The sequence below is a fragment of the Apostichopus japonicus genome, chromosome 11, assembly GCF_037975245.1.
Source record: "Apostichopus japonicus isolate 1M-3 chromosome 11, ASM3797524v1, whole genome shotgun sequence".
In the NCBI taxonomy this organism is placed as follows: Eukaryota; Metazoa; Echinodermata; class Holothuroidea; order Aspidochirotida; family Stichopodidae; genus Apostichopus; species Apostichopus japonicus.
In genome coordinates, this window is record NC_092571.1 from 17,696,942 (window position 1) to 17,712,071 (window position 15,130).

Consider the following 15,130-nt stretch of genomic DNA (forward strand, 5'->3'; position numbering starts at 1 on the left):
AAGCTACACTTTTCATGTGTTTGTTTGTTTCTCTCTGTGAAATTTTCCAGTTAGGTTGATCACACAAATATCTTTGCTCCATAAGTTCCTCATTAGTTTTACTGCCGGCTTAGTGTACCTGTGTTATGTTTAATAAGTAGGTGATATTGTTGTAAATTTTACATATCACACAGGCCCAGGCCAGCATGTCTCCCCCCCCCCCCAAATGTCCATCGAAAAACCTATGCTTATGGCTGAATGACTTAGAGAGAAGGGTTATATCAAAAAGGCATGAACTATAGCATCTAGGAGGTATTGGGGTCATCATATTTTATAGATGTAAATTATAAAGTGAGGTCCATCCAGGACATTACACTGCTGTATCATCAGAAACAAGGTTTTACCAAAAATTTGTAAAACAGGTCCAAAATGAGGTTTGACTGACTCAAACTGTATTAAAATGCCGAATGCACACCACCTGGTCTGAAAGCGGTCAGACTCAGAACTGAACAGGTCTGATGACCCTAGTGATGAACTAGGTCAAGAAAGGACAGACTTATAACTGAGCCCCGTACATTGAATAACCGATAGATCACAGATTGAGTTAAAAACTGCTGCAGACTGCCGAATGCCAATCAGGAAAACACTATGAATATTGAGTTTTCGCAGACTGAAGCCAGCGCGAATCAAAACTGGCAAAACCTTGTTCAGTCTTAAGAAAATTGGGTGGTCTGACTCCAAAAGTATTTTATCACTTTTTTCAGATCTCCCTTCATTTCATCAAGTTTATAATTTGTATATTAAAATTTGTTTTACCGATTGTCTCATTGTATACACTATACACTCTTGGCAAAAAGGGGTTCCAGACTGTAAAAGACCCGAAATGTTCCAAATACGTGACAAGTTGGAACCCTTTTCGATTCTAAGTAATTCTTTGAAAAAATCCTTGAAGAACCCGAAAATGTTCGAAATAAAGTGACAAGTTAGAACCTTTTTTCCCCAAGTGTGTAATATCCATTTCTGTCATACATTTTCTGTAATTTTGTGTACATACTGAAGAAATGATAAATAAATGAATGAATGACATTCAATTTCAAACCATCCTTGGATTCACAACTTTCCAAGTTTCACTGGTTAATTGAGTTGGGTTGGTTCGTTTGCAGGGGCAGTGTGTGGCAGGCTTCTATGTTAATAGCCATGTGGCTCTTTCAGTAGAGTTGATGTATCTGACTGTCTATTGTTATAAGACCATTACCATCAAAGTTCTTTTCTCCCTTATTAATGGATGTAGTGAAGTAAGCATGCGTACACATTGGATTAACCCTTCTCCAAACGAAACTTTATCAGCTCTTTTTGTGAACCTGTCAACCCCCTTTTCTTTTAAAGACAAGTGGATACATTCCTGTCTTAAATTGCGTTATACTAGTTACACATGTCGATGATTTTAGTTTGTCAGATCTTGTTAAAGAAACTGAAGATTGGCATGAAAAACAGAGAATCTTTTGAAAATGACTATGTCCACCTGATTCAAATAATTACTCTGTGAAATTGCCTTATTTTAAAGCTTTTAAATAGCTCTTTTAACAGTAGTTAGCAAATAAGAAATAAATACATGCATGCCGTACTTCTACTCAGTCTATGCCATTCGATGGAAAGCTTTCAAACACCTGCAGGTTTAATAACTCCAACATAGGACTTTTTCTTTGGTCAACCGTTGTCATTAAATGGTTATATTTTAACCTCCTTTCAAAAGTGGCACTGTATGAGACTGTGATATGCAAATCTGTGTTTGATATCGCTCGCTTTCTGCCCGATGAACTCTTTCATCCCTGGCGTGGCCCTTGAATAGACATTTTGCTTTATGAATACCAGATCAAATCACTGTCAAGTGTCTATCCTGATTTGATCTTTCCAAGTAGGCAAACATTCTGCTCTCCAGTCACCCAGCGAGGTGTGAAATTGAACTAGATTACAGTGTTCAGCGGTTGTGCCGCTTCTGTGAAAGGGCGTCAATGTAAAGTGAGCTGCTATGGATATATTGGAAAATATTCACAATTTCATACTTTCTATACAGTCATACTTTCATAAACATCCCATAGTATTTTCTGGTTCCCCCATCTTGTGATGAAATTGGAGGGGGGGGGGGAGGGTGGATGGGATGGGGTAGACAGATCTACTGCTACGTGATTAAAAATATCCTCTCCTCTAACTCAAAACTTGATAGTTGGGTTTGTTGACTACTAACCATTATTAATGATATCTTCTTCTTCAGTTTTCTCAATTTTTTTTTGTTTTCTAACTAACAGCGATACCTGATCCTTGTAGTAGCAGACCCTGTCTTAATGGAGGATTTTGTATCAGAGGAACCTTATCCTGTTCATCATTCCAGTGTGTTTGCGAAACCGGTTACAGCGGAGAACGCTGCCAGATAGGTACTCGAAACATCACTACGATATAAACTAACGAAGGGTTCCCCACCCGATCTATATTACGTTAAAAAATTCAACAAACGTCCTACCAAAGCCCATTGTATCTTTGCAGACACCATCTATACAAAAGCCTGTGGTCAACAGTTTTGCACTTTCTAAATTGATTTTCACTCTGGTGTGACATAAGTGAAACCATGGTGATTTCATTTTGTACGCACATTTTACTCTATACTTGGTCGCAATATTAAATTGGATATCGAAATTTGACGACACAAAAGATGCCAGGCCGAGTGGTGGCAGTGGCATTTGAAGCAATGAGGCTTAGCAATCAGGAGGTTCCGGGTTTGATACCCGAGCAAGTCATAGTAAGGAGGGATTTTCATTCTAAGAACAAGCTACGGCCGCTTAAGCGTCGTAAAAATAACTGCTGATCTCTATTCTTAATTATGATTATTATGATAAGTGGTTGAACTTTTAAATTATCTATGTCATTTTTAACAATAGTCGAAGTGCTTGCTGTGCCGGCTATTTTGTGCAGCTCACAAGTCCAACACTGTTGTACAACATCATTGCATATATAGATCAAGCATCTGTTTATGCTATGGGATCTGTATAGTGACAAGTGATGGCTGTAGCTATATGTTGTACTGGTTGGTCTAGGAGGGCGTAGAATTTGACTTTGTTCACCTTCATGTTCTAAAAAGTCTGCAGAACTGAATATTTTCAGCTTAATGGGTTACTATATTTAAGTTCTGTTACAGTTTGTACTTTTGTCACTCTTCTCAACCTTAGCCCCTTTTGTGGTTACTAATCCATGTAACAGTTTCCCCTGTGAGAATGGTGGAGTCTGTTATCAACAAGGCTCAGGTTATGTTTGTCTCTGCCCGGATGGAATTTCAGGAGTCAATTGCCGCTCAGTAGGTATGTATTGACATGATTGTGTCAGGTACAGTACATTGCATGTTGTGATTATAAGGAAGAAGTCGGTTATTCCACCTAGAATTGGGTTTGATTTGCTTTATATTAAACTTGCTATTCACCAGGTATGTATTGACGGGATGGTGTTGATGTGGTGTAAATTGTATTGCATATTACCTGTGAGGAAGGAGACTGCTATTCCCCACGTATAATTGGGTTTGATATGCTTTATATTAAACTTGCTGTTCACCAGGTATGGATTGATGTGGTGGTGTTGATGTGGTGTTAGGTAAATTGTATTGCATGTTACATGTGAGGGAGGAGTCTGTTATTCCATCTTGGATTGGGTTTGATTTGCTTTATATTAAACTTGCTGTTCACCAGGTATGTATTGATGTGGTGGTGTTGATGTGATGTCAGGGTAATTGCATTATGTGTCGTGATTATGAGGAAGAAGTCTGTTATCCAACTAGAATTGGATTTGATTTTACTTTGTTTAAACCTTTCTGTTCACCAATATAAGGACATGATGGTGTTGATGTGGTGTCAGCTGTAGTTCATTATTATATGGAAGAGGTCTGTTTTTCCACCTAAATCCCAGAAGCTTGCCATTCAATAGGTATATGTAAGGAGGGGTATTATGTTTTACAAATTTTAATGCAAACTACTATAAAATTATAGTAAAGAATCAAGAAAACTTGTAGCACGTTAGTTCTGTCCCTGTAATGGAAGGCAGGGTTATACGTCTACCAAATTCTTCATACATGTTAAAATGATTGATGTCATTGTAGAATGTACACTATCATTTAGGGTATGTTTTACCTGTAACTTGTTTCCATAGTAACACCTTCCACGGACAGCTGTAGCAACAACCCGTGTCGCAATTCTGCTACCTGCTATAACAGTTACGACAGCACCAGTGGCCCTGTGTATACATCTCAATATGCATGCGTGTGCAGTGCGGGATTCGGTGGTCAGAACTGTGCCCAAAATTTGAGTAAGTAGTCGAAAAATGTACACTTCCGCTCCTTTCGACTGGGTAAGCGATGACTATATGTGCCAATAGTGGGATGCACATTGAATCACATTGACTCACATTGAATCACATTGACTCACATCACATTGACTCACATTGAATCCTTGTCTCGCCATTTGTCACAACTGAGACGAAAACCATGAAAGCCTCGAAATGAAAAATATTTGACAAATTGATAACATCCTTTTATGCTACTTTGTAACTTGCCAGTCTATCAGGCATTTTTCATTTGTCGTCAGTATTCTAACATGGAACGGAACTTCCTTGTGTCTGTTCAGTGTAAGTCTGCTCGTCTGTGTGAACTAGAGACGGGCGAAAATAATTTGACTTTTGGATCATTCTTTACATTTATATGTGACCATCTTTTTTTTGTCTTGTTGTCCTTTCATAGATTTTGGAGGAACAGATCAGTGTGCCTTGGTACAACGTTGTCAGAACGACGGGGAATGTCGGAACTGCTACCTTTCCTTCAGCAACCGGATCACTGACTTTTGTAACTGCCCAGTTGGTTTCATTGGCCGATATTGCAGTATTGTTTGTAAGTATTATTTATTGTGTGGAGGGGGAGGGGGCACGAGGGTGGGGCAGGTGTTGGGACTCCAAATGGTGGGGAATGTCTAAAGAGCTATCTAGACTTTGAACAAGGATACTTTCTTTTGTACCTGCCTGGTTGTTTTCATTGACAAAGATTACAGTATATAATACAATTGTTATTGGGGTGGAGGGGTGGGGGGTATTGGGAGTGGGGGAGTTGGGAGGGCGATTGGGTTTATGTATAGACAAGCAATCTTTGCAGACATCTGGAAATATAATCAGTTGGTTTTGTTACTGCAGAATGTGTTGCTTTGTGTAAATGCAATATCAATAATACACATATGATAAAATCCAAGGGGAGGTGAAGAGGGGCAGGGGAGAGTGGAGGCTGGAGATATGTGGTAGTATATATGTTCATAAACTTCATACTGTTTGTGGCAGCTTGAAGAAGTCCCAGGTTGTGATAATGGACTCATTCAATCTCCTTGTTAACAGCAAATATATTATTAGTGTAATCTCTTCATAATATATTTGTAACCTCGAGTTTTGAATAATCCGTATCACTATAAGGACAGAATGAGTCTTTGAAAGAGCAAAGAACTTCTTGCAAAGAACAGGATTTTGAAACAGCCCGCTGACTTTTGGATAACGAGTCCTGTGCATGACCAACAGTATGGCTACACAGCTTTGGTGAACACAGAACACATTAACTTCACTTAACTTAACATAAAAAAAACTATGGAGAGTCAGGCAGGGTGCATCTGCCTGAAGACCCCAAGACTGATCTGGTTTTTGGCCTGTCGGGTAAATTTCAAAAATTCAGTGCAAAACTAAGACTGCTGAGTTTGAACAGATATAACTAATCACATGGAAATTGTCATGTGACCTAATATCCCGATTCCCGAACACTTCTCGCTGACAGAAACCATTAATTACTGTGTGGGGCTGTGCTCAGCCGTCATTTATCGTGCTGCATCAGTTGTAAGACTGTGGGTCGATCTTCGGCAACTGTCGAAAACTTGGGCACGATGCATGGTGGAGTCAGTTCTAGTCTTGGTCGGTCGGGCAGCGTGTGGCCAACCTAAGAGTGGAACAGATTACTTTTAAATGATATCGGCGCTACTCAGAAGCCTCATTTCTTTGCGTATACCATGTTCCCATGGTATTTGATGCATGTGGGCTAGTGAGAATATTTTGAATCTTTTCTTTACATAGATACCTGCATACAATACATTGATAATTGCTAAGTATAGTAAGACAGCAATATGCAAGTTTTAAAATCCTGCTCTTAATTTTTTTGTAATATTCCTTTTTTCCCTTCTTTCCTTTTGGATCTTTATTTTGGAAAACAAAGAAGTGGCTATTTAGGGATCGACACCAACTGATGGCTGGATGGCTCAGTTGGTAGATGGCTACTACTCCTGTATATATCCAGAGTTCACTCCAGAGTATCCTGTTAATTGTAACCATAATTTTCTCTCCTCTTTGTCACTGTTTTATAATTTCCCAGTCAGTTTTCCTCCGTTGTTCGTTAATACTGTACTTTCTACTCGCTCGGCAGATTTTGACCCCTGTCGTAGTGACCCTTGTAACAACGGCGGAACCTGCACTCCATTCTTCTCATATTTCACCTGTCAATGCCGTCCATCCTTCTCTGGTGTAACTTGCGGCAACGTCGCTGGTGAGTATGGCAAATTGGTGAAAGTATATCGCCAATTATCCGCCCACCGGCGATATCTATGAGCCTCATACTTGTCTCTACGATTCTTTAACCACTGTTTTCGTCATATCTGCCTCTGTGTGGGCTTTACTGAGTTGTCTCAGAGATTGGTCAGGGATTGGGGAGTCACTGAAAGAATCAGTTCAAGGTGACAAACGTGTAGGCAGCATGTTGCGTTTTAGTTGATAACATCAAACTCATAATTTAAATAAAAAATAAACTAAGGGTTCTAATCCTATTCTGAGGTAAAGCACTTTCCTGTTTGTTGTCTTCTGCCAGACTTCGTTGCTCCGGTGGTTCGAAATTGTCCACCAAGTGATATCACAGTAACCCCTAGCAACCAGTTCCAGGGGTATGCCATTGTAAGTTGGACGGAACCCTCGGCAGTGGATTCTACAGTGTTTACCTCCCGAAGCAGAGATCCAGGGGCACTATACCAGCTCGGCACCTTCTTCCAGGTTACCTATACCTTTTCCGATGCCTCTGGCAATGTAGCTACCTGCAATTTTGATGTCAATGTAAATCCTGGTAAGTTTGGCGACAGGGTCAAAGGTCATGGTAACTGTCTTGCACTGCCCCATGACCCTCTAGCGCCATCACCCTCTTACTTCCGATTCTACCAAAAGTCCTACATCTCTCCTTTTTATCAGTTTTGCTCTACCTGTCTGAGTCTGCCCGTGTTTACATTATAAGTGGAAGCTTGTGGTTTCAGGGCAAAAAATTCCACCTCTTCTACTGCAGCTCTTCCACAACGAGTTTTACATAAGTATCCGTCTTGTGAAGATTTTTTGTTCAGTCAGGGATTGCACTTTTTAATTATATGACAGAGAATAATTTAGCATTAAAAGTTTTGAATGGGAGGTTTGAATGTTCTGAACTTTGTCTCCTTTGACAAAACTATGGTTCCTGTGTACAAAACTGTTGTGTATCTTTGGACTTGCATAGCGACTTGCCCATTTTGCTTAGCATTTGTATGAGACGTTTTTTTTTTTTGAGAGGGTAGGAAGGAGGGCAAGGAATGAGCTACTAGTCAGTGACTTGATAGCATGGAAAGTTGTATTCCTATACCAACATGTGATGTACAAATAGTCTCACTTTAGTGAGTGCGTTTAGATTCATTTTTTTGTGGCCAAAGTTTTCTATAGAGAATTGCAAAAAACTTGTACAAGTTTGTTTTATCAGGATACATTTTTGTAATATCGATATTTCAAAAATTGCAAAAATTGCTAAAAACTTGTTCAAGTTTGTTTTATCAGGATACATCTTTGTAATAACGATAACATTTTGCTTAATAGAAACATAACATCTGATTATGTCAAATAATTCTGTTAATTTTTGTCCACTTGTTTTATTCAGTGGTAAACATGCCTCCTCTTAGTCCCGTCTGTTCCAACATTCTGGTTTCTGGTAGGATGGAGTAGAGGGAGCCCTTGTTGTTGTTCTGGTCTACAGAATTTAAGATACACATTTCAAGACTAAAGTATGACTGCCTTAGTATTGATGTCCTTTGATTAAGTTTCATTTTCTATTCATTTTTTTCAGTTAATACTCCTCCATCCCCACCTAATTGTCCCAACAACATTCAACCTGTCACCAGCTTTCAGGGAAACTTTGGTCAGTTTGTAACATGGGAGGATATTGATAGCTGTTTTGATAGTGAAGATGGCTCTGTTACTCCAGAATGTAATGAACGGAATGGAGATCTCTTTCCTGTTGGCCAGACAACCGTTCGTTGCATCTGTACAGACTCAGCTGGGGCAACATCGGAATGTGACTTTACCATTCAAGTGAATCCTGGTAATTGTTTTTTTTTTGTGTGTCATTGTGCTGATTTTCGGTCCATAGTTTTCAATATTAAATAGTGTTTGGCAATGTTGTTATTTTAGCTCAATATTCTAATAGCATGGGGTAGAGAGAACTCTTGTTGTTGTTCTGGTCTACAGAACTTAAAAAATACATTAAAGACTAAACTTTAAATGCCTTAATATTATGTCATTTGATTAAGTTTCCTTTTCTGTTCATTTCTTTCAGTTAATACTCCTCCATCCCCACCTAATTGTCCCAACAACATTCAACCTGTCACCAGCTTTCAGGGAAACTTTGGTCAGTTTGTAACATGGGAAGATATTGATAGCTGTTCTGATAGTGAAGATGGCTCTATTACTCCAGAATGTAATGAACAGAGTGGAGATCTCTTTCCTGTTGGCCAGACAACCGTTCGTTGCACCTGTACAGACTCAGCCGGGGCAACATCGGAATGTGAATTTACCATTCAAGTGAATCCTGGTAATTGTTTTTTTGTCATTGTGCTGATTTTCTGTCTATGGTTTTCAATGTTAAAAAGTGTTTGGCAATGTTGTTATTTTGGCTCAATTTCTGGTAGCATGGAGTAGAGAGAACTCTTGGTTTAGCCTACTGAATTTAAAATGCATAGCTAAAGGCAAACAAATGTTCTTTTTTTGGCACATACTTTAATAAAGAGGTTATGAAGTGGTGGGTTTTCATGTCTTGGAATGGTTTATCTACATTACAACATCACCACCCTGCACAACTTTCCGGAAATGTGGGTTCAAACGCCAGAAATTTGCTGTCAAAGTATTCCCTAGAGCTGCCACTCATAAAAAAATTTCAAAGCTGCCCACCGCGGTTCATCTGACGTCATCAAAGGAACCGTTTCAGCCAAAGCCGACTCCCGCTTTTTACCGATACGGCGTCATACAATTTACTATATGTAACCACAACACTCTTCTCATCAATTGAAAATGTCTTTGCCCGAATCTTCCGATTCCGAGGATATGGGACTTCATCTCTTAGGACATTCGTGAGCTTTGACTAATATGTTTTTCTTGAGGAAGAAGAGGAGCAAATAGTTTTCGAGGGTGATGAAGATATCGATGTATTTTGCTATCAATTGAGCCCCTTGCCGAAGAATTGTAAAACGATCCCGATGGCCGAGATGCGTCGCTGCCGATCGAAGTCCCCGAGCAGAACGGTTGGACTACTCTGAACCGAAACTGGTTGGCTGAGCATAAACAAAACCATCGTTATTTATAGACCCTAATATGATTTAAATTATCTCGAATGTCGATGATCCTGCTACTTAACTTCGTAGCGAAGCTTCTAGATTTTTGTTACTAACAGTGCAAGGAAAAGGTGACATTCTGTACAGTGCAACCCTATACTAAGTACTAGTAGTGGTAACATGAGGTCTAGACCTAAGTAATATACGTTGTATAACGGTCTAGCCCGTGTAATTGTATCATCCAACAGTTACGTAAAATCATAACATAACGCCAGTTTTACCACAAAAGAAAACTTGCAGTTCTAGTATGGATTGTTCTAAAACCAACTGGCTTTAAGTTTTGTGCAAAATATTAGGTAACCAATAAAAAAAAATCGCCATTTGCTGCATCAAGGAGACCTAGGCTATGGTCATAACAAGTAATTTGGCAATAGTATATGCCTACAGGCACTCGTAACGTTGTGTATGTGTAGTGTTTTGAACGAGTCTTGTCCAAATTCTTCGATTTCTGTCATCTTTTGGAAAAGCGTGCAGGTGAAATCCGTCTTTACTTGTGGTGGAGCAACCTGCAATCACATATCGGCTCGGCATATTTAACAGTTACGAGATAAAGTTATGTAAAAACAAAACTCCAAACACCAATTACTACAGAGCACTGCAACAGTGTAATGTTGTGTGTTCTCAGACGTTTAAGAAATGTAAACAAAGCGAAGTGAGCTGAGTTCCTCGACAGTCGTCACGCCGCAGTACCGTAAATTCAACATTTTTTCAGAAAGTTTTTATTACCCTTAAATTTTTGATGGTTTATTCCTCGAGGATGCAAGCTTCGTTTGACACAAATTGGGTTTTAATTGGAAAGCTACTAGTCTATAGAAAACAATGATTTATATAAATTTTTCCATTTCACATCCTCTTGAAGTATTTTAGTACACAAACAATACTGTGGTTCCCGTTTAGTCGAAAGAGACAGCAATTTAGAGAAATTTCATGTCAAAGTTAGCAGATTCTCACTGACCAGAAATGTTGATGCTTAAAAGCTCATGAACGTACAGGTCACAATGTGACGTCACTATGCAGAGTGTACAGCACAGACGAAACAATAACAATGAATTTTCCACGTACTTCATATAAGAAAGTGAACCATTTATTAAACTTCACTCTTCCAATAAACATGCATCTACAAGAGAAAGATATGTCTGCTAGAATTGTTCACACATTTGTTAACTCATTTTGGGTAGCAATTCTTGAATTAAAAGTAAATTATGGTTAAAAGACTTCCTAAACGTCTGGTCATATTTTGTAAGTTTCACTGCTATTGTCGGCCAGTATACATACTATGCCATACAAAAAGTGAGGTCTTTCCGCAGTTGAAATGCCTACCTTGTGAAATAAGTCAACATCTCAGGTATTGCTTCATTTGCTGTTGCAATTAATAGTGTTTGCAGTTAGTTTCCAGTCAGAGGATGTAAACATCGGAATGTGAATTTACTTTTCAAGTGAATCCTGGTAATTGTTTATTTTTGTCGTTGTGCTAATTTTCTGTCTATGGTTTTGAAATGAAGAAAATAGTTATGGCAATGTAATCTCTTGGTTCAATTTCTGGTGGAATGGAGTAGAGAGAGCTCTTGTTGTTGTTGTTCTGGTCTACAGAATTTAAAAACCACATTAAAGACTTAATGATGACTGCCTTAATATTGATGCCCTTTTATTAAGTTTCCTTTTCTGTTCATTTCTTTCAGTAAATACTCCTCCATCCCCACCTACTTGTCCCAACATTCAACCTGTCACCAGCTTTCAGGGAAATGTTGGTCAGATTGTAACATGGGATATTGACAGCTGTTTAGATAGTGAAGATGGCTCTATTACTCCAGAATGTAATCGACAGAGTGGAGCTTTCTTTCCTGTTGGCCAGACAACCGTTCGTTGCACCTGTACAGACTCAGCTGGGGCAACATCGGAATGTGACTTTACCTTTCAAGTGGATCCTGGTAATTGTTTATTGTTGGCGTTGTGCTAATTTTCTGTTTATGGATTTGAAATGAAGAAAATAGTTGTGGCAAGGTAATCTCTTGGTTCAATTTCTGGTAGGATAGAGTAGAGAGAGCTCTTGTTGTTGTTGTTCTGGTCTACAGAATTTAAAAAATACATTAAAGACTAAACTATGACTGCCTTAATATTGATGCCCTTTTATTAAGTTTCCTTTTCTGTTAATTTCTTTCAGTTAATACTCCTCCGCCTCCACCTACTTGTCCCAACATTCAACCTGTCACCAGCTTTCAGGGAAATGTTGGTCAGATTGTAACATGGGATATTGGCAGCTGTTTAGATAGTGAAGATGGCTCTATTACTCCAGAATGTAATGAACAGAGTGGCGCTTTCTTCCCTGTTGGACAGACAATCGTTCGTTGCACCTGTACAGACTCAGCTGGGGCAACATCGGAATGTGACTTTACCTTTCAAGTGGATCCTGGTAATTGTTTATTGTTGGCGTTGTGCTAATTTTCTGTTTATGGATTTGAAATGAAGAAAATAGTTGTGGTAATGTAATCTTTTGGTTCAAGTTTTGGTAGGATAGAGTAGAAAAAACTTGTCGTTGTTCTGGTCTAAGGAATTTAAGAAACATATTCAAGACAAAAGTATGACTGCCTTGATATTGATGCCCTTTGTTGGTCTACAAAATTTAAAATGCATAGCTGGAGGCAAACAAATGTTCTTTTTTTTGCACATACTTAAGTATTTTAGTATACAAACAATACCGTGGTTTCCGTTAAGTGGAAAGAGACAGTAATTTAGAGAAATTTGATGTCAAAGTAAGCAGATTCTCACTGACCAGAAATGCGATGCGTCATAGCAAATGAACTTACATGTAACCATGTGACTTCATTCTGCAGAGTGTATAGCGAAGGCGAAACGATAACAATGAACTTTCCATGTACTGTACTTCTCATAAGAAAGTGAACCATTTATTGACTTCACTCTTCCAATAAACAAGCACCTAAAACAGAAAGACATGGTTGTTAGAATTGTTCACACATTTTAAAATCATTTTGGGTAGCAATTCTTGAATTAAAAGTAAATTATGGTTAAAAAATTGCCTAAACTTCTTGCATATTTCGTAAGATTCACTGATATTATAGTCCAGTATACATACTATGCCATACGAAAAGTGAGGTCTTGCCGCAGTTGAAATGCCTACCTTGTGAAATAAGTCAACATCTCAGGTATTTCTTCATTTGCTGTTGCAATTAATCGTGTTTGCAGTTAGTTTCCAGTCAGTGGATGTAAACATCGGAATGTGAATTTACTTTTGAAGTGAATCCTGGTAATTGTTTATTTTTTTTGTCGTTGTGCTAATTTTTTGTCTATGGATTTAAAATGAAGAAATAGTTGTGGCAATGTCATATTTTGGTTCAATTTCTGGTAGGATGGAGTAGAGAGAGCTCTTGTTGTTGTTCTGGTCTAGAGAATTTAAAAAATACATTAAAGACTAAAGTATGACTGCCTTAGTATTGATGTCATTTGATTAAGTTTCCTTTCCTTTTCTGTTCATTTCTTTCAGTAAATACTCCTCCATCCCCACCTAATTGTCCCAACATTCAACCTGTCACCAGCTTTCAGGGAAACTTTGGTCAGTTTGTAACATGGGAGGATATTGGTAGCTGTTTTGATAGTGAAGATGGCTCTATTACTCCAGAATGTAATGAACAGAGTGGAGATCTCTTTCCTGTTGGCCAGACAACCGTTCGTTGTACCTGTACAGACTCAGCTGGGGCAACATCGGAATGTGATTTTGGGTTTACTGTAGAAGAATTTCCTGGTAAATTTTGATTGAAAACTACAACTTTTTCAAATTTCATCATCATATTCTTTCAATTGAAATGTCATGGAAACCTTTATAAAGTGGATATTTGTGATATTATTTGATTGTTTTATACCAAACGTCACATGACCTGGGAGACTTCTCACCAACAAGAAAAATGTTGAAGACTGAATAGCAATTGTGTATCATGAAAATGTTTTTTTTTTGTGCAAAGTACAGAAATATGGTTTTAATGCTCCGTGACTCGATCAGCACCTTAAATTAAAGTATTAAACATGTTCTAGCATTATAAATGGCATATTAATGTAGTAACTGTAACCTGGAAGAGTTTTAAAGCCAATCTAGCTTATTTGACTAATTTAATAACACCATAGTTGTATACCAGTTTAGATTAACACTAATGTATCATTAACACTAGTGTAACATCCTTTACTTTTAAGATACTCAAATCCAACCATCATTGGTTGATGTTAGAGAGTAGAGACACATAAACTGTCATAAACAAATTCTCCAAGCAGCAAAGAAGACAAAAACTAAGTAAAAGACTTTACCATTGAATCCTGGTAATTGTTTTTTTTTTTTTGTCATTGTGCTGATTTTCTGTCTATGGTTTTCAATGTTAAATAGTGTTTGACAATGTTGTTATTTTGGCTCAATTTCTGGTAGCATGGGGTAGAGAGAACTCTTGTTGTTGTTCTGGTCTACAGAATTTAAAAAATTCATTAAAGACTAAAGTATGACCGCCTTAATATTGATGTCATTTGATTAAGTTTCCTTTTCTGTTCATTTCTTTCAGTTAATACTCCTCCATCCCCACCTACTTGTCCCAACATTCAACCTGTCACCAGCTTTCAGGGAAACTTTGGTCAGTTTGTAACATGGGAGGATATTGATAGCTGTTTAGATAGTGAAGATGGCTCTATTACTCCAGAATGTAATGAACGGAATGGAGATCTCTTTCCTGTTGGCCAGACAACCGTTCGTTGCACCTGTACAGACTCAGCTGGGGCAACATCGGAATGTGACTTTACCATTCAAGTGAATTCTGGTAATTGTTTTTGTTGTTGTCATTGTGCTGATTTTCTGTCTATGGTTTTCAATGTTAAATAGTGTTTGGCAATGTTGTTATTTTGGCTCAATTTCTGGTAGCATGGGGTAGAGAGAACTCTTGTTGTTGTTCTGGTCTACAGATTTTAAAAATACATTAAAGACTAAACTATGACTGCCTTAATATTGATGTCATTTGATTAAGTTTCCTTTTCTGTTCATTTTTTTCAGTTAATACTCCTCCATCCCCACCTACTTGTCCCAACAACATTCAACCTGTCACCAGCTTTCAGGGAAACGTTGGTCAGTTTGTAACATGGGAGGATATTGGTAGCTGTTTAGATAGTGAAGATGGCTCTATTACTCCAGAATGTAATGAACAGAGTGGAGATCTCTTTCCTGTTGGCCAGACAACCGTTCGTTGTACCTGTACAGACTCAGCTGGGGCAACATCGGAATGTGATTTTGGGTTTACTGTAGAAGAATTTCCTGGTAAATTTTGATTGAAAACTACAATTTTTTCAATTTTCACCATCATGTTCTTTGAATTAAAATGTCATGAAAACCTTTATAAAGTGGATATTTGTGATATTATTTGATTGTTTTATACCAAAAGTCACATGAC

At 38.2% G+C, this 15,130-nt stretch overlaps 1 protein-coding gene across 17 annotated transcripts in view; it reads left to right on the plus strand.

The window, feature by feature from the left end:
- LOC139975754 (uncharacterized) overlaps positions 1–15,130 on the plus strand; it is a 106,263-nt gene that overhangs the window by 15,718 nt on the left and 75,415 nt on the right. For 8 of the 17 annotated variants that reach the window (XM_071983889.1, XM_071983891.1, XM_071983894.1 and 5 more), the window contains exons 6-18: positions 2,286–2,411; positions 3,201–3,329; positions 4,168–4,323; positions 4,754–4,900; positions 6,458–6,577; positions 6,896–7,144; positions 8,159–8,413; positions 8,648–8,902; positions 11,378–11,626; positions 11,860–12,108; positions 13,198–13,455; positions 14,255–14,506; positions 14,737–14,997. In XM_071983889.1, the coding sequence (XP_071839990.1) occupies positions 2,286–2,411; positions 3,201–3,329; positions 4,168–4,323; positions 4,754–4,900; positions 6,458–6,577; positions 6,896–7,144; positions 8,159–8,413; positions 8,648–8,902; positions 11,378–11,626; positions 11,860–12,108; positions 13,198–13,455; positions 14,255–14,506; positions 14,737–14,997 (2,706 nt within the window). The remainder of the gene's footprint in view (positions 1–2,285; positions 2,412–3,200; positions 3,330–4,167; positions 4,324–4,753; positions 4,901–6,457; positions 6,578–6,895; positions 7,145–8,158; positions 8,414–8,647; positions 8,903–11,377; positions 11,627–11,859; positions 12,109–13,197; positions 13,456–14,254; positions 14,507–14,736; positions 14,998–15,130) is intronic. The other 9 variants (XM_071983902.1, XM_071983898.1, XM_071983895.1 and 6 more) reach the window with 9 other exon arrangements.